The sequence below is a fragment of the Lissotriton helveticus genome, chromosome 11 (genome assembly GCF_964261635.1).
Source record: "Lissotriton helveticus chromosome 11, aLisHel1.1, whole genome shotgun sequence".
In the NCBI taxonomy this organism is placed as follows: domain Eukaryota; kingdom Metazoa; phylum Chordata; class Amphibia; order Caudata; family Salamandridae; genus Lissotriton; species Lissotriton helveticus.
Genome location: NC_136072.1, coordinates 349142171 through 349161998, shown reverse-complemented (window position 1 = coordinate 349161998; position 19828 = coordinate 349142171). Strand labels below are relative to the sequence as shown.

At 44.7% G+C, this 19828-nt stretch overlaps 1 protein-coding gene across 2 annotated transcripts in view; it reads left to right on the top strand.

The window, feature by feature from the left end:
- The window catches only part of LOC144791089 (serotransferrin-A-like), a 302511-nt gene extending 284482 nt beyond the window's left edge, over positions 1-18029 (top strand). For both annotated transcript variants that reach the window (XM_078665746.1, XM_078665745.1), the window contains exons 16-17: positions 7635-7827; positions 17836-18029. In XM_078665746.1, the coding sequence (XP_078521872.1) occupies positions 7635-7827; positions 17836-17873 (231 nt within the window). In that variant the 3' untranslated portion in view covers positions 17874-18029. The remainder of the gene's footprint in view (positions 1-7634; positions 7828-17835) is intronic.
- Positions 18030-19828: the final 1799 nt, after the last annotated feature.

Genomic DNA, 19828 nt, shown 5'->3' with positions numbered 1-19828 from the left:
GTTGTTTAAATCCGAGACGTCTAAATTGGGTTTTTTAGGGGGGATTTTGAGGGACGATGCCTAGGGAAAATATTTATTTATTTAGTTTTCCCTCTGCATCGTCCCCCGAAATCCCCCCTTACCCGGCCCAACTGCTGTTACCTGCACCGACCGCGGCTGCTTACAACATGGTGCCCAAATTACTTTTTTGGGCTTTGGCACATTTGCGTCATTACAACCTATTCACTTCAATCAGCACCAGAATTTGTTAGCTGGCATGCAGACTGTAGTTATCTCTTGTCATGATGTAACGTATTACAGTATTTTGAATGAATTACTTTGCTAAAGTGATAGGCTTTTTTCAAACAGACATATGCAAACATTTCTTCTGAAGTTTGTAACAAAACAACGAATATACTAATTCTATTAAGCGATGCAACAGTTTTTCCCTAAGCTTTGGAAACGCCTTCTTAATCAAAGCATTGCAAAAAATTTGAATGTAGCTCTACGTAAGTCCTCATTATGAGGTACGTAGTAATTTCGATGTGGACAGAAAAGAAGGCATTTCTTTTTTCATCAGAATTACAAGTTCACTGCTTAAATTTGTAAAAGAATAAGTACTGGGGCGGAAAGTTTTGCTTAGAAGCCGCAACTGGAATATTGAAGGTCGGGGTGCCGAAGACCAATCCTCTGTAGTCTGGATTGAACCTCATTCCTCTTTAACCCACCACCTGAACACTCCCTGCCTCATTCGCCCACCCTTGCAGGCTCTTTTTCATCCCTGCTTTCTCCCTTTGTCACTGGTTTTTGGGCTTTCTCTTCCTCCTTCTTTCCCCCTTTTGTGTTTTTCTCTCTTTTTCTGTGCATCAGTATCACGATCAAAAATAAGTGCCAGTCCTACAAAATGAGTGCCAGTCAGCCCCACCTGCAACCACCTGCTCAAATTAAGCACTGTACAAGTTATGCTTTCCAAACGCACTGTTGTTTTCTTTCCTCATGCACAATTTGGCAAGTCAAATTTGCCAAAGTCTATGCAAGGAGAAAGGACCTGGAAAGGAGGAATTATCTGCAGGAGTGGTTGAAGAAGCACCAATATCAAAGGATGTTAACACTTCTCAACTGATTACTTCTAAAACCACACCTCAGAAATATCAATCCCCATTCTATTGGTACTTCCAAGTGGGGGATTGCTTATCCGGTTCCACAGCACCTTAAATAGCAAGGATTTGAATATTCAATCATCCTATGCACATAATTCTGAAGAAGAACAAGGAGACACAAACGTAGCACTTCTGGCTATCACAAACATAACCCTCCAGGGGATGTATGACGTTACAACGCAGGCTATTACAACGCCTGCCTTTACAACGCGGTTTTTACATCGCAAACCTTTACTACGCATAGCGCTTAGAGGTGCTGGATAGTGGTAAGTATAATTTTCTATTCCAACTCCAGTCCCCGTGGACACTAGGGAAGGTGTTGGATAGAAAATTAAACGTATTCCCTATCCTAGAGCGCCCCCCAGCGCAATGCGTTGTAATGGTTTGCGTTGTAATGACCGCGTTGTAATGGTAGTGCGTTGTAATAGTTTCGTTGTAAAGGTTGTTCACCCCCTCCAGGACCATTCAATCCGCACCTTTTCGTAATTACTCAAATTTACAATCTGAATCAAATTCCTGAAAAGAGAAAAGAGGCCAAAATAAATAGTAATTTACAATCAAAGCAAACAACGGACAACAATGACTAAGGGTTTTATTTAGAGTTTGTTGCAAGGGATAGGTGGTGGATATCTCACCCGCCATAACACCAGTGCATTATAGCCTATGACACTTGTATTAACAACTGATGGGATGTCTCCCTTATCTGTAATGGAATATCTTCTCGCTAAACTCTACATAAGGTCCTAAATTAGCATCATGGCTTCTTATGAGTGATTTATCCCCAGTGGGAACACTTCATATTCTATCATTTCTGTCATTTGCCCATTTCACAAGTGGCAAAGAGGAAGTCCTCTGTATATCCTGTTGAGTCTGTGTCCTTTGCCTGTGCCAAGAAAACTATATCATAGCATTAAAGATTCAGCCAGATGCCTCTGGCCTTCAGGAAGGTCTTGACCAGTTTCAGGAGTTTTGTAGAACACCATGGGACAAATGATAGATCAAATTGCACACTAGAAAATTCCCATGGCTGCTAGACACACTTAAATCGAAAGTATTATTAATGACTCCCAAAGAGGAACCATTAAACTAGTGCCTTTTAAATCCAGATCCATCATCCAATTCCCTTGGTTTAGAGAGTCTCTCGAAAGGTGTATGCCCTTCATTTTAAAGTTGCGGTAATCCATTCACAATTTACCTTCTTTAAACTAATCCCTAACCAAAAATAAATTGCCCCAAAGCCCTGTCTCTCAGGTGTCAGCAGGCACAATGGGCTCATTATCTTCCATCTTTCACACCTCATAATCCATGTACTCTTCATCTTATGGGAGATGGAGCAGATTGAGGGGACAATCTTGGAATGAATGACTGACAAAATGTATGTTTAAGCCTGTAAGATGCAGAGGTCTTGCGAAATTGTCTGCTAGCTGTGTACGAAGAAAGTTGACATGTCCCCTAGGTGATCTTCTCCTGCCAATCTTTCTCTGACCAGAATAAACATTAGATGAAAAATTCTGGCACCCAATGCTCCTGGTTCGAAAAAATGATGAGAGAAGCCTTCTGTCCTGGCATTGTTGAGCACCTGGACCTCTGAGATGCTGAGACTTGGTCCACCAAACCACCTCTGCCGTGACCCTCCTTCCCCAAAATCTTGCATCCAAACATGTTTGTCAAGAATGATTGCACCTTTTCTAGAGTTTTACAGGTGCCATCAAATATGGTCATTTCCTTTTTAGTTGACCTTGTGCCAACTTACCTAATTCATTAGGATATAGATCCAGTACTTTGGAGTCGACCTTGACAATGAACAACTGCCTTTCCCTTAAAAATGTGTTGCATGTTTGGTTCATCCTTTAATGAACTACTGAACCACTTGTGTCCATGCATCTTCTGCCTCCCACGTCAGATATAAGATCTTTGCCAGTGGCCGGTTGATGCACAACTGTTGATCGTGACAGACACACCATGCTCTATCAATTCCTCAACTGGGGTCTCTGGCAAACTTGGACATAAATGTTAAGAGTTCTAGAGTGGCTGCCACCTTGCCCTCAGTGTCCGGGTGTGGGCATCCTACCTACAGCTGTGGACTGTGAATGCTGTGGACAACTTATACTATACAAGAAACATGGCACAAGGTGTCTTTCCACATTGAAGGATATTCCTCTATTTTTACCCCCAGCTATGCCATTGTCCAGTGGAAGAGCAAATGGGGGTTCAGCAGTTATGATATCTACTTTAGCCCGTTTTTAAAAAGGGGGACAGGCAAGATCCGGCGTGCTATAGGCCAATTTCCCTATTAGACGTTATAACGAAAGTTGCAGGTAGAATAATATTGGAGTGTCTCCAGGACTGGGCGGAAGTAAATTCCATCCTGTCAGACCTACAATACGGTTTCCGAGCTGGTGTAGGAACCGTAGAGCAGGAATTAAATCTGTCTCTCCTGGTAGGTAAATACACAAGGGCAAAGAAGGGAACCTATTTTTAGCATTTGTTGACCTCACAGACCTTGATTACGTGATCCACAACAAACTTTGGTTAATTTTAGAAGCAATGTGGGTTGACAAACAGACTATTTCTTTACTTAAACGTTTTTACTGCAACCCTATTGCGCGAGTGCGCTGCGGCATAAAGGGTGAAGATCAGCGCCCATTCATTTAAGAAGTGTTGTTAGGCAAGGGTGTGTTCTTGCTCTGTTTCTTTTTCACTTGTATATAAATGGACTTGGGGAGGCCCTTTTAAACAATAATCATGACCCTCCCCAAGTGTCGAAACGCACAATCCCAGCCCTCTTGTATGCAGGCGATGCGGTGCTTATGTCCCACACACAAGTAGGACTTCAGAAGGTACTAAATAATTTTAACAATTTTATGAATGATTTAGGGCTAAGAGTTAACTTCTGTAAAACTTTTATAATGCGTTGCAGTACTGGCAACATAAAATCCAAAGACATGTCTGTGTCTGGACAAAAGATAAGGGCTACTAAAACATTTTCCTATTTGGGTATCCTTTTTGCCAATAATGATTTATGGACACAGGCTGTGGCTCCAAAAAAACTGGTATTATTACGTAGTACATCTGCTATTAGTTCCTTTGCTAAAAAACTAGGCAAGAGGCCTCCTGAGGAACTTATTAAGATTTTTAAAGCAAAATTTGTCACTGCAGCTGTTTATGGGACTGGGGTATGCAGGCCAGTTGATCTGCTTCCCATTCAAAAAGTAGAAAATACTTAAAAAAAATATTGTATCTGTTCCAAATGGTACCTCAACATACATATGTCATGCGAAGCTGGGCCTCACTTTTATTTCTGATTTGATTAATCTTGAGCCTGTGCTGGTATGGCACAGGCTCTGGAGGAAAGAAGTGGCAAAATTAAACAGAGTTATATTTCTGGATGTCCTGAGTTTGGACGGGGCCCGGAGGATTCCATTGTTAAATTACATTCGCACCTTTTTACAAGATCTTGGCCACCCAGAGTATTTTACTCTGGGTGGCCTAGTTCCATTGGGGACATAACTAGGAAGGATCTAAAAAAAATGCCCTATCTATGTTGGATACTATCAGACTGACATCTGAGATAGTAAAGCCCACTGTCCTACACAATCAGACGATTTTAATTACTTTTAACATTCAACCCTATCTTACTTATGTCCTGGGGCATACAATAGGTTCCTTCTAATCCGGATTTTCCATAGACTAGTCACTCTTCCTACTGTAAATGTGTGGTCTCAAAACCTCCAGTTGTGCCCTTGTGTTAACATCTCTAAACAAACTATGCTCCATGTTATCATTTTCTGTAAATTTTATTCTTCCATGAGGAAACTGTGTCTGCTCCCTGTGCTGAAAATGCTTGGGTTCCGTCAGTGTCATACCGCCCTTTTGGCATTGCAATATCTAGATAATGTACACAGAGTTTATAGGACGGCTTTTTTCCTGAAAAAGATTCTTAGTTTAAGGAAACAAATCCTTATCTAAATGTTCTTTTAAATTACAGTGGGAGCATAACAATGGTTCTAATGATTTTAATATGAACCTGCTTCATGCACAGTAAAGTTATCATTTTTTTAACTCGAGGTAAGCTGACAATTTAAGAATGTCTTATTCCCTATGGAATGCTAAATATTTTTTAATGTTATTAATGAATCTGTAACACACATGTAATGTTGTAGTAATTATATGTTTTATGTGTTTTTATGATTGCCTGTCAGCAATCGAATAAAGCTCACTTTTGACTTTGACTACTTTAACCCTTTTAACACTGAATAAATCTTTTACTAGCTCACACAACTTTCAGATTTTGTTTCTTCAAACCAAAGAAGTATTGGGAATTATGCTGACAAACTACTATAACGGTAGATTTGATTCTACAAAAAGTATGGTAGTTTCTAAATTAAGGAAAGAGCTAGAAAGGTTTGTCGGTAGCAGTAAGGCTGCACATGTTTTTATTTGGGTTGGGGATTTTAACACTAGCAAATGTCAAGCAGTAACAGACGAAGATTGTGGGTATGTGGATTATCGGGGGAATGGCCAAACCCAGGGGCATATTATCAAGGGGGTTTATCTCCGCTTTTTTGGCTTTAAAAGCCAAGAAAGCAGAGATAAAATGATCTCCCTATTACCTAGCTGTCGCTAACACCAGTTAGCGACAGCTAGTAGGAGATAGCGACCATCTTGGGCCCCACTTTGCATGTCAGTGATATTTATCACTAATGACATGCAAAGTGGGCGTGCCAAGATGTTAGCGACTGGAAACAGTCGCTAACATCGCTATCTCCTATTACCAACTTTTGGAGATATTCGCGCGCGAATATCTCTAAAAGCTAACACCTGCCCTATAGCAGTTCTTAGCCATGTTATCCAAAGGGAGGTGGATAACATGGCTAAGAGCATTAGCTCGGTAATGCATGAATATCGCTGACTTTTCAGCGATATTCATGCATTGCGGCCGTTTTTTATCGCATTTGCGATAAACCTTGGTAATACCAACGTTTATCTGCGATAAAAATCGCCGCAGCTTTGCGGTAAAATTTTGTCTCTAACCAAGCAATAGCGATAATTATCGCTATTGCTTGGTAACATGCCCCCCACTTCTTAGATGACATGTATGGGGAGATGATGAACAAATTGATTTATAAGTACAATTTAGAATTGATGGTGCAGAACCCCGGAGGTGAAAGCACTATGTTACCGACTTTTTGGGAGGGAGGTCACTTCTCAGTTGTAGATCACATTTTAATCTCAAAGCCTGACCTGGAAATGCTTGATTCACTAAGGGTTTGTGCCGAGCTTAGATTTACAGCATAGCATAAATTTGGGGCAGCACCAAAACTAATGCCTTCCCAAATCAAGCATAATGAAGAGAAATGTTTACATTTCTCCTTGTTTTTCCTCTTTCCGTGTGTGTTGCATTCTGCAGCACATATAGAATGAGGAAAATGCGTCCTTTGATTGATTTTATGCAGGAAGGTGTCCCTCTTTGCACAAAATCAATCATGCCAACAACACAGGCACCCTTAGTGCAAGAGTGCAAGCGTTAACACTTGGCTGCAGTTTTTGCACCGACAGAAAGGACAGGAACGTACCATACGGGTATATATGGAGCATCCTTGTGCTTTTCTTTTGAAAAAGAGCAGCACAGCTAGACGGCTTGTGGCGCTGCTGTGCGCCAAAATAATGTAAATATGCCCCCGTGTTCTGTGGCGTGTTCGATAATCTTTTTTTCCCTAAATTTTCAAAAGTAGAAGTTTGTGAAAAATAAAAAAGCATTGGCCCCAGGACCCATTGCGTTTTCTCCCTGCACATGTGAGAAATTGTTTTCTTTGACTGGTAGTGCCATGATGAACCTGGGCAGGAAAAATATGTTACTGTCTTGGATTGGACATCCAGATGGTAAATAAGCAGTGGCAACTCGCACAGGTAAGGCTGTGTGGTATTGTGGTGAGGGGGTAGTGGAGTTCGACATACAATGGGAAAGCTGGAAGTAAATAAATAAATAAATGATAACACTTACCTTGTGCTTGCCGCACCGATGAGTCGGCCATGCGGCGAGCGCAAGGTAAGGGGTTTTTATTGATTTACTTTAATCTTTCCCGTTGTATGTGTAACTTCACTGCCCCTCACCACGTCCTGCCCACCTCAGTACCGCACAGCCTTACCACACACACACACACACTCTCATTCGCTCTCTTTCTCGCATGCTTCACATGTTTCAAGCTTGAGTATATTTTTCAAATATGGACATACATTTATGTTCCTAATGAACTAATATTACTTTAAAGCCTCCACATATGAACATTTCTGAAAAATAAAATGTACAACTTTGCAATTCCCTTGCATTAACGTCTGGCGAAGTCCTTGTAACCATATGACAACCCTGTCAGCAATGAAACTGTGTTGTTTTAAGATAGAAATGTATAACGGATGAATATAAGATTTCCCTATGTCAATTGTTTACCTTCGGCATCACCCTTCCTTCTATTAACCCATGCTGTCCCATTTCAGACTTTATATGGGCGCTCTGGAACAAAACAAGGTGAATTCAAGATGTTTGTTTCTGAAAACGGCAAAGATCTTCTGTTCAAGGACTCCACCCAATGCCTGATCGAGGTACCCAGTAGAACGTCCACCAAAGACTTCTTGGGAAAGGAATATTATGACGCACTTGTTGGACTGAACAAATGCTTCCCCACCTCAGGTAACTCCATGGGGTTTAAATACCACTATGTTCATTTTTGGGTTTCCTTAAATTATGCTATGCTCAAGACGCTTTACCACCTCAGGGAAACCTATATGCTTCTCAATGAAAAGCTCCTAATTCAAAAAACTGTCCAGGTGATTTCTAACTTCAACTAATCTCATTGTGCATCTTTAAGTGGCGCAACTCCATGGTACAATATGACCTACAGGAAGTGTTATGTTATGTTAATTTATATTTGTAAAGCAACAAATCACCAACGGTTTCTAAGCGCTACAAACCATAAACCCAGGAGTGCCATAATGCTTGCAAACAGAGCAACACTTGGGATGAGCTTATCCAAACACCTCAGTAAACAAAATAGTCTTACATTTCTTCCTGAATGCGTGGAGAGTCACCTCATCATGCAGACTCTCTGGGAGCTTATTCCAAAGCTGGGGAATCACAACCAAGAAGGCACGACCCCCTAAGGTTGTTCTGTTAAAACATGGACAAGCCAACAGATGTGCTTCTGATGAACGGAGACAACGACCAGGCCCATAAAGCATCAAACGGTCTTTAATGTAGCTGGGCGCCACTCTATACTTGGCTTTATGTGCAATGCGCAGGCCCTTGCATCTGATCCTCTGCTTAATAGGGAGCTAGTGTAGCTGCTGTAATAAGGGAGTGGCATGAGTTCTCTGCAATTGAAGAATCAATCGTGCTGCGTACTTTAGGACCACCTGGAGTTTCCCCAAAAGTGTATCAGGGAGTACTATGTATTTATTTACTTATTAAGCGCGACTGCCACCCAAAGGGTATCCTGGCGCTGAGACTGCGTCTATCCTACAGGCAAACCACCATTACATTACTCTGGGGAACAGAAAGGTCTTGAGGTCCTTTTTAAAAGAAGTGAAATCTTGTCTACACCTCAGCGTCAGCGGGAGGGTGTTCCAAAGAGTAGCGGCCGTGAAACTAAACGCACGGCCACCCATCCTCACTCTATTGATCCTAGGGACCGTCACTAGAAACGCGGAGGAGGATCTTAGAGGTCTGGCAGCGCAGTACCAGGAAAAAAGATTTTGGAGCGGTATCGGCCCCTGTCCATGCAGGGCCTTAAAGACAAGGCATAACGCCTTGAAGGAAATTCTCGGTTGGACAGGTAGCCAATGAAGATCAGCCAATGCGCCGGAAGAAGAGGCCGAGCGACGACGGGATAGAGCCAATTTAGCCGCCATATTTTGGATCCTCTGCAGCTTTAGAATCAAAGTTTTGGGGACTCCCAGAAGTAGTGCGTTGCAGTAATCTAATCGACTAAGAATAGAACTGCGCACTACCTCTGCCCTTGCCTCTTTGGGGAGGAGCGGTAAGATCTTACGTAGGGCGCGGAGTAAGTCCATACAAACCGCTATAGTCCTGTTCACAGAGGCATGTATGTATGTATAGGGATTTATATAGCGCACTACTTACCCGTAGGGTCCCAAGGCGCTTCGACCGCTGCGAAACCCTTCCTGGCTTCCCTGAGAGATGGTCCCTTAATGGGTATCTCCAGGGTGAGACCAGGCATCCCCGGCGGTCTGGTGGGGCCGTTAGTGAAGATGAGGCAAGCTAATGCCCAGAGTTGCCGAGTGTGATCGCTGATCAGAGTGGGCACCGAGGCGAGAGAATTATCGAGTCCGCTGACCCTGGTCCAGAAACCTGCCGTGCCGGGAATCGAACCCTGGTCCCGGGCCGTCCTCTGCTCTCGGGTCTGCCGCCTCTAACCAGCCTCTAACCAGTGAGCCACACTACTTCATCAAGCTGCAGGTTGGGTTCAAACAGAACTCCCAGATTACGGGCCGACTCAGCAGCCTCTACCGTACCAAGGATAGATGTAGGCCAAAAATCATCCAGAAGCGGACGAGGGGTACCGTCTAGGGAGCAGTGAAGAACCTCCGTTTTAGATCCATTGAACTGAGGCGAGTTGGCTCGCAGCCACTCGGCTGTAGCCGACATACAGCAGCGGAAAGTGTCTCTCGATACTGCCTTAGTACCCTCAAATGAAAAAATCAATTGAGTGTCATCGGCATAATTGATGACAGATATGCCGAATGACTTTATCAGGGCAACCAGAGGTCGAAGATACAGATTGAACAGGATCGGACTGATCGCCGACCCCTGGGGGATGCCCTGATCCGCTTGTTGTAGGGCAGATCGAAAAGGTGGTAGTGCCACTGCCTGCTGTCTGTTGCTGAGATAAGATGTTATCCATCTCAAAGCCAGGCCAGTTACTCCTGTACTCTGAAGACGGCTCAGTAGTACTGCATGGTCCACCCTGTCGAACGCGGCCGACATGTTGAGCAGCACTAAAAATGCTGACTTGGCCATGTCGACACGCGCTCGTAGATCGTCCAACACGGTGACCAATGCAGCCTCCGTGCCGTGAGCCGGCCTAAAGCCGAATTGCGATGTATCCAGGCAGGAGTTGTTTTCCAGAAAGCTGGATAGTGTTCTCGTGACCCACTTCTCTACAACCTTTATTATAAAAGGTAAAAGCGAGATGGGCCTGTAGTTGGCCGGGCTTGAAGGGTCCAAAGAAACCTTCTTCAGCAATGGTGTAACAATTGCCATCTTCCAGCTATCTGGGACTACTGCTGTACTCAGTGGCTGGCAGCAAATGGTGTGGAGCGGAGGAAACAGCTCATTTTGGAATGCCTTCCAGATCTTATGAGGCATAGGATCAAGTGGTGATCCTGAAGACACACCATTAGCCAGAAGGCAGAATTCCTCCAGAGAAGGACTAGGAAAACAGGACAGCTGAGCCGCCGTAAGGGGGGGTTCTGCAAGGGGAGACAAGGAAGATGTAGACTGACCAGAGATCTGAAGTCCGTTCGGAATTTTCCTAATCTTCTCCTCAAATGCAGAGGCCACAGAGTCACACAATTCCTGGGAGATAGGGATAGCCGGAGCAGTACAAGGCGGGTTGGCTAGGTTGTCGACCAATTTAAACAATGCCTGCGATTTGTTAGAGGCCTTGGCCAACGTGTCTGCCAGAAATTGGGCTTTGGCCTTCTTCAGCTGAATCTTATATTCCTGCAAGGTCGCTTTATATGCTACCTTATCTTACTCCCTATACTCTCTCCTCCAGAGTCGTTCTGCCTGTTTGCAGCAAAGTTTATGCTGTCCAAGGTCATCAGTGAACCAGGCGTTAGTTCTTCTAGGTCTGTCCCTCACTTTCCTTAAAGGGGCCAGTTCATCCAGGGATGTCACAATCTGCTGGCAAAGGACCTGATAACTTTTGTCCGCACTATCCTTCACCATAAATGGTCTATATACTATATATACTGCATTGCCGTAGTCCGGGTGTGACAGGATTAAAGCCGACACCACAGTATGCATTGTAGCAAATAACAGCAAGGGTACAAGTTTCCACAATTGCCTAATCAATCCCACGCAACATCCCACTACAGCAGCTACCTGCTTATTGATCACTAGCATGGAATCTAACCTAATACCCAGGCTCTTGACAGCTGGCACCGGTATCGGAGTGGTGCCAAGCTCTTGTGGCCAGAAGAAGCTGGACCAGGGGTTAGCCCCTGGGGCAATACCAAGGAGCTCCGTCTTGTCACGGTTTAGCCGCCATATTTTGGATCCTCTGCAGCTTTAGAATCAAAGTTTTGGGGACTCCCAGAAGTAGTGCGTTGCAGTAATCTAATCGACTAAGAATAGAACTGCGCACTACCTCTGCCCTTGCCTCTTTGGGGAGGAGCGGTAAGATCTTACGTAGGGCGCGGAGTAAGTCCATACAAACCGCTATAGTCCTGTTCACAGAGGCATGTATGTATGTATAGGCATTTATAAAGCGCACTACTTACCCGTAGGGTCCCAAGGCGCTTCGACCGCTGCGAAACCCTTCCTGGCTTCCCTGAGAGATGGTCCCTTAATGGGTATCTCCAGGGTGAGACCAGGCATCCCCGGCGGTCTGGTGGGGCCGTTAGTGAAGATGAGGCAAGCTAATGCCCAGAGTTGCCGAGTGTGATCGCTGATCAGAGTGGGCACCGAGGCGAGAGAATTATCGAGTCCGCTGACCCTGGTCCAGAAACCTGCCGTGCCGGGAATCGAACCCTGGTCCCGGGCCGTCCTCTGCTCTCGGGTCTGCCGCCTCTAACCAGCCTCTAACCAGTGAGCCACACTACTTCATCAAGCTGCAGGTTGGGTTCAAACAGAACTCCCAGATTACGGGCCGACTCAGCAGCCTCTACCGTACCAAGGATAGATGTAGGCCAAAAATCATCCGGAAGCGGACGAGGGGTACCGTCTAGGGAGCAGTGAAGAACCTCCGTTTTAGATCCATTGAACTGAGGCGAGTTGGCTCGCAGCCACTCGGCTGTAGCCGACATACAGCAGCGGAAAGTGTCTCTCGATACTGCCTTAGTACCCTCAAATGAAAAAATCAATTGAGTGTCATCGGCATAATTGATGACAGATATGCCGAATGACTTTATCAGGGCAACCAGAGGTCGAAGATACAGATTGAACAGGATCGGACTGATCGCCGACCCCTGGGGGATGCCCTGATCCGCTTGTTGTATGGCAGATCGAAAAGGTGGTAGTGCCACTGCCTGCTGTCTGTTGCTGAGATAAGATGTTATCCATCTCAAAGCCAGGCCAGTTACTCCTGTACTCTGAAGACGGCTCAGTAGTACTGCATGGTCCACCCTGTCGAACGCGGCCGACATGTTGAGCAGCACTAAAAATGCTGACTTGGCCATGTCGACACGCGCTCGTAGATCGTCCAACACGGTGACCAATGCAGCCTCCGTGCCATGAGCCGGCCTAAAGCCGAATTGCGATGTATCCAGGCAGGAGTTGTTTTCCAGAAAGCTGGATAGTGTTCTCGTGACCCACTTCTCTACAACCTTTATTATAAAAGGTAAAAGCGAGATGGGCCTGTAGTTGGCCGGGCTTGAAGGGTCCAAAGAAACCTTCTTCAGCAATGGTGTAACAATTGCCATCTTCCAGCTATCTGGGACTACTGCTGTACTCAGTGGCTGGCAGCAAATGGTGTGGAGCGGAGGAAACAGCTCATTTTGGAATGCCTTCCAGATCTTATGAGGCATAGGTTCAAGTGGTGATCCTGAAGACACACCATTAGCCAGAAGGCAGAATTCCTCCAGAGAAGGACTAGGAAAGCAGGACAGCTGAGCCGCCGTAAGGGGGGGTTCTGCAAGGGGAGACAAGGAAGATGTAGACTGACCAGAGATCTGAAGTCCGTTCGGAATTTTCCTAATCTTCTCCTCAAATGCAGAGGCCACAGAGTCACACAATTCCTGGGAGATAGGGATAGCCGGAGCAGTACAAGGCGGGTTGGCTAGGTTGTCGACCAATTTAAACAATGCCTGCGATTTGTTAGAGGCCTTGGCCAACGTGTCTGCCAGAAATTGGGCTTTGGCCTTCTTCAGCTGAATCTTATATTCCTGCAAGGTCGCTTTATATGCTACCTTATCTTACTCCCTATACTCTCTCCTCCAGAGTCGTTCTGCCTGTTTGCAGCAAAGTTTATGCTGTCCAAGGTCATCAGTGAACCAGGCGTTAGTTCTTCTAGGTCTGTCCCTCACTTTCCTTAAAGGGGCCAGTTCATCCAGGGATGTCACAATCTGCTGGCAAAGGACCTGATAACTTTTGTCCGCACTATCCTTCACCATAAATGGTCTATATACTATATATACTGCATTGCCGTAGTCCGGGTGTGACAGGATTAAAGCCGACACCACAGTATGCATTGTAGCAAATAACAGCAAGGGTACAAGTTTCCACAATTGCCTAATCAATCCCACGCAACATCCCACTACAGCAGCTACCTGCTTATTGATCACTAGCATGGAATCTAACCTAATACCCAGGCTCTTGACAGCTGGCACCGGTATCGGAGTGGTGCCAAGCTCTTGTGGCCAGAAGAAGCTGGACCAGGGGTTAGCCCCTGGGGCAATACCAAGGAGCTCCGTCTTGTCACGGTTTACTTTGAGTGAAGTGCTGTGGTGGTCTCTCACGTCTCTTTGGGGAGTTTTGGTGGCTTATGTTACCAAAGTTCTATTCACCCACGCAAAACTTTGTATTTGTTAAATCATGTGCTAAAATGACAGTAATGCAGTAGTCGTAGTTTTCTATATACATCAGAACCTCCAGTTCAATATAAAGACTCCCTACAACTCGGCCTTCTTGGACCCACCTGTGTGAAACTACCCAGTGAAGAACTAGGGCAGTATTAGAGATAGTGCAAGGAGAGAGGGAGGGGCAATGGATGTGTGTATACACTTTTTGTACCCCGAGGGTACTATGGTATTGAAGAAGGGGCCGCAGATACTTTTACAGCCCCCCAGAAATTATAGCTCTGACACACATGTAGCATCAGTGCTATCTTCAGAGAGTGTTCCCTTATATGCATGGTGTCATGGCCCCGTGCAAATGAGGAAATCACTTTGCCTCTGCTCCCGTGCTGTATTATGGAGGTGGGTGCAAAGGCAAACATGCCCTTGGGTGGTACAATGAAAGAGCGCAAAAAAAAGGTGGTGCACTGCTAGTGTGTTCCCTGTGGCAGCCTTCTGGAAGGGGGAAAAGACGTCCTATGGATCCCCCCTGATATCCCCTTGCAGGCAGGTGCAGTCACTCATTGTAACCATCTGTAAGGAGATCTCTAGCCCCTCTTCAAAGGGCAGGTGGGTTGATGTATGCACAGAGAAATACAGAGGGGCTTTGAAGCAGCTGCTAAATATATATATATATCGATGCATGTGGCTTTCCTGAGGGCAGCGTATTCATCATAATAGAGCGCTCTATCTGCCTGAAGCACCTGCTTAAATGTGCACAGTGACACGAACACGAACAGTGCACCCTGCCAGTAATACTGGTCCTGGAGTGGCCAATCAGATTGATACTAAATTTCAAACTCCTTCATTCCTTGCTGTTCCTAATGCAGGTAAGGGACTGAGGTCATTATGGCTCCAAAGAGTCCGTCTCACCCAAATTGAGGGTGAAGGGGAGTGCATCTTACTTTACGAACAATATAGGAAAATAAAATCATTGTTACGGTGATAACAAGCTACCGGAGTAGAATGGGGTGAACAATGGCCGCATGCCAGCGATGTAAACACCAAGCCCATGGCTCTAATATCCAGTTCCTAGTTTAGAAAATAATATGTGCCTGGGTCCAAAGTATCGCTCAGTAGGCCTGGCTGGCACGGTGAAAGATATGGATGCCGAATATCAAGGCTGCTAGTCTTGATCCACCTAATGCCTCTTTAACCCATCTCCACACACTCCCGGTCTCTTTAGCACACTCTTGTGGGTCCCTTTTCATCCCTACTTACTCTCTTTGCCACTTTTTCCCTCCTTTTTCTTTCTCCTTGCGTGTTTTTCTCAATCTTGCTCTGGATCAAAGTCTGTTGAGGAAACATAAGTACTGGATCCCAAAAATGAGTTCTGGTGGGACCCACCTGCAAACACCAGCTAAAATTAAGCACTGCTAATATCTCAAAGACAGCTTCATCCATTTACCCTGGGAAAAGACCAATGTAAGGCTTCAGAACAAAAGCAGCTGGGGCTACAGGTTGTATTGTGTCCCCACTGTCCCCACTGAGCTGGATGCATACTTGTGAATATGCATACATGTTTGTATTGAAACTGCACAATACAAAACCTATTAAAAAGCTGTAGAGCACTATGTAATACATGATTTAGAACAGCAATGTGGATAGGGAACTATTTGTTGTTTAGGGAGCAAAGGGCTGTCACTAAGGATTAAGAAGGTAAATTTCAGACTCCGGGCCTAATGTATTTGTTGCTGGTATGTATACTTCATCACAAATGCAACAGAGTATACATACAGCCAACATAATGGTCCGCCTGTCGAATTTAATGCTGGCGGACTTTTAGTTTAATCACGAAGGAGACTACTCCATATCCACCATGATTAAACCTCTCCAACGGCCCTGCAGTATAAGGGCTCAAGAGGTTGACCTCTAATTCAGAAAACTCTGGAGGCAAGGGGCAATTAAAATTGTTCAATTAGTCCTCTCCCATGGTGAGCGGGGCATTTATTTTTTTCTTGTTGGGGGTTTCTTTTTGAAAATAAAATATGAAATTGTTTGTTGCAGGGCCTTGCTCTGAACAAAAGTATGAAAAGAATTGACAGGTTCCGCATGAAGGCGGTTCATGCCTGCTTGGCGATCATTTTTAAATCTGGCTCACAGTACCTCTGTCAGGGCAATGGAGTAAGTCAAGTCAAGTCAAATGATACTATATTTGGCCACTGAAAGCCATAAAAGCAAACTTTTTTTGTAGCAATTTACTCTGTCACCGTGGCAAGGAAAGAGACCGTTTGCAACACAATAATCTTGCTCTCCATTGCCAAGAATATATAAGATTGGGATGACAAACAGGAGTAGAATAACTAGTCTCAAATCAGAGAGACAAATTTTGAAATAGGAAAGGGCTGTGACATTGTACGTGTGCCACACCCTTTTCATCTTGTTAACTTTCTCATCATTAGTTTAGCAACAATATATCATCTACATTTGGAGAAAAGATTATTAGTCTATGTATTCACACTGACAGATGGCAAGGTTATGTCTATGGTATGGATTGGAAAGTTCCTGAGAGTTCGAGTCAGGGGTATCTGATCCTTCAGGAGCAAGGGCCCTCACACACCCCAAGGGGTGTCATGCTCCATCATTGGGCAGCTCCTCATTGGGCCGGTGTTGCAATGCCCAGCGGGCTCCGTGTAGGGGCTCTTTGCCGGAGCAATCAGCACACAGCTGAGCAACGGGTAGATCGCATGCTGTCCGTGGTGATCCGGAACCGCAGGACGATGGTTAGCGCAACTCCGCTCTTGCTCATTGGAGCACAGATCCTTATGTATAGCGGTCGGTACACTTATCGATCGAAACAAGGTAGATTCCTTACCCTTTTGTATGTGGGATAGCATGGTACTAGACGAGACATGTCCTTTTGACTGCTTCCCTAGGAATAGTTTCATTTTTTAACTTTCACAGCCCTGACGAATTGCATAGATCTTTCACGACTTTATCGGCAAGAAACATGTTGAACAATATTTACAATATGAGCTAATGTGGACCATTAGATCCACCTTGGCCTACACCTGTTTTTAACATAACCTAGGGTTTAACACATTAAACTTTAACTTATAATTCCCTATGAGTTATTTTTAAAACTTACCACTCTACTCACTCACTACTCCCTCACCATCATACTCGTACTTTACAACAGCAGCTGAAAAGAGCTCCAGCAAGGCGCCTGTTTGTGGTGCCCGTTTGGTCAATACAGTGCCAGCCCAACGAGAAGTGGCCCAATGATGAAGCATGACACTCCTTGGAGTGTGTGAGGGCCCTTGCTCCTGAAGGATCAGATCCCCCGGACTCGATCCCTCAGGAACTTCCTACCCTACCTTCCAATAGGAACTGCACACCTTCTTGTTTTCCAGTTCCCTCGGGCGTGTGTGCTGGACCTTTATTTAGCCCTCTGTCCCTCCTTGTGATTTTTTTTATATTGTATGGTTTTAACTAAGGCAGCCCAATCACCATGAAGGGTTGTACTTGTGAGTATAACTTGGTAATGCTGACTAGCTTCGAGATTTCAGTAATCTTTATCATTTATTAAACTTACTTAATACATTTTTAGCTCATAAGCTTGGAGCCAAATGCATTTGTACATAGTGATATGTAGCCACAATGTTGTAATTGTGCATATCTTTCTGCATCAAGAGTAACTGATACCCACATGCTTTTGCCCAACTCATTTTTACTATGCCCTCAAACAATCTTAGTGACACTGCTTGCCTGTAACAGAGTTCTCTGTGTGTAGGGAGTTAATCTGGTGCAAATTGACTGAATCTTAGATCTTCCAGAAGAATGAAGAATTTGGGTGGAAATGAAAGAAAAGACAAAGTCACGAGTAGTAGTATTGTATTGAAAATGTATAAAACTGGAATAATGTTAGCTTCTTCTAATGGCTTTACCTATTTCTGTCATATAGAACTCCTCTCAGCCTGCACATTCCACAGCTGTTCGTAGAAGCAGATCAAACATCAACATGTGACCAGGTTGTCTCTGGCCGAAAACGTTTGCGACCCATGAAAACTGTCTGCAGCAACTCGACTTTGTCCCTTCTTTCCACCTACAAAAGTTCTCCTTTTACAACTCACTAATAAAAAATCACAAATAAATCCATGAAGTGTTCTGTATTTTTTTTCCTTCTTCAATTAGGTTCCAAATATTCAAGCTGAAAAAAATAATTGTTTTGTTACCTACCAACCTGGCACCTTGCAGCCACTTCACAGTGCTTTTTACTGACGAGCAAAGATCTGGAAGTGATCCATCTACTGGGTTTGTGACCATCACAATGGGCCCCTTGGAGTAATTCCTTGGACAGGACAGGTTCTGTGTGGTGTGTGGATGGTTGATAATGAGGCACAGTCCTGATTTTGAGGGGACTGGCTTCCTTGATGGCTATATGAGGAAGCAGGAATCCTCAACTGAGAGGAGGGGGCTTTACAGCACCCCAAAGGCTTGTAAACTAGAAAGGGCTCAGACAATATGTTCCACGTTACTGGACCTTGTAGTTTGATCATTTGCCTCTGTTCTACTTTCAGCTAAATTCAAGTTGAGAAATTCAACCTAGAATTGCACAAATTGAGATGCCAAGTAGTGAATAAGAGGCCAATTTCAAAGGAATTTGGGCCCAGTGCAGACTATCTCAAATGCAGTTCTATATTGTTGTGTTGTTTTTGCAACCCTGGCGGAGAAATTTTCTTAATTAAGACACATGACACATTGTTGATCTACACAGTAGGATATAGTGTGTTAATACTTGGGCCTGATTACGAGTTTGGTGGTGTTGGAGCCGGCCGCCACACCAGGGCCCGCTCCCATACCGGCAAACCCATCCTCTGACACCGCGCCAGAGTAGGAGTTTTCTCCTGGTCTAGCGGGTGGTACTTTGACAGTCCCAGTCAGTTGGCCCTAGAAAGACACCGCATGGAAATGCCAAAGCAATTTCCTGCATGGCATGGACTGTGAAGTCCATTCCGTGCAGAAACTGTGGGTGCATAAGGGGCACTAAATGTGCTCCCCTGCATGCATCACTTGGCCTAGAGGCAACAGGGGGTAGGGCCCCCATAGTTTCCCCACCGCCACCCATTTTATGGAGGGCTCACCGCCATGAAAAGGGTGGATGTGACAAGACACATTATACGCTTAGTGGTGTTGCAGCGGCACTGCCAGCATATTATGGCCTCACAGTTGCGGTTGCAGCGGTCCTTTGGGGGACCGACTGCCAAACTCATAATAGAGCGGTCAGAGTGCTGATGTGGCAGTACCCGTACTGCTGTCGCAGGGTTTCTGTACTCACACAGAACTGTGCACAGAGGAGTGGAACCTCGGCAAATTAGGGTGTCCCAAAACTTACCTTAGCAACCAACTCACCCCTTACCGAGCTAGCTACAGTGTCTCATTGGACATATCAAACTTCCAATGTTTAGACAAACCAGAACATGAACTTATAGTACCTCAGGGTACGTGGGACTCATGAACACTCTTTCGTTATATTATCATTACAAACCAGAACATGGAGTAAAGAAGACACATGTGCATTTGAAATGTTTATTTACTAATGCCGTCTTCTCAGGCGCAGTATCTTAGATAATACAAGTATACTTATTATCAGTAGCAAAATTATCAGCATAGTTACTAAGACATAAAAAGCGAATGGTGACAGCATGTTAACATGCTGTAATGAATAAGGGTTAACAACACTTATATCTCACCCTCCCTAACACATATATTATATTATTAGCTAAGAAGGTCTCTTTGGGTTGTTTTAGGGCGGGCCCATACCTTAGTGTCCTAGCATGAAGGAATCACATCAGCATACACCAGCTCTCTCTGCATGTGCACCGCATCAAGTGTGTTAACAAATTCTCGTGCAAAGCAATATCAATCCCGCCTCAAGCCCAAGTTGGCAAAGGCTG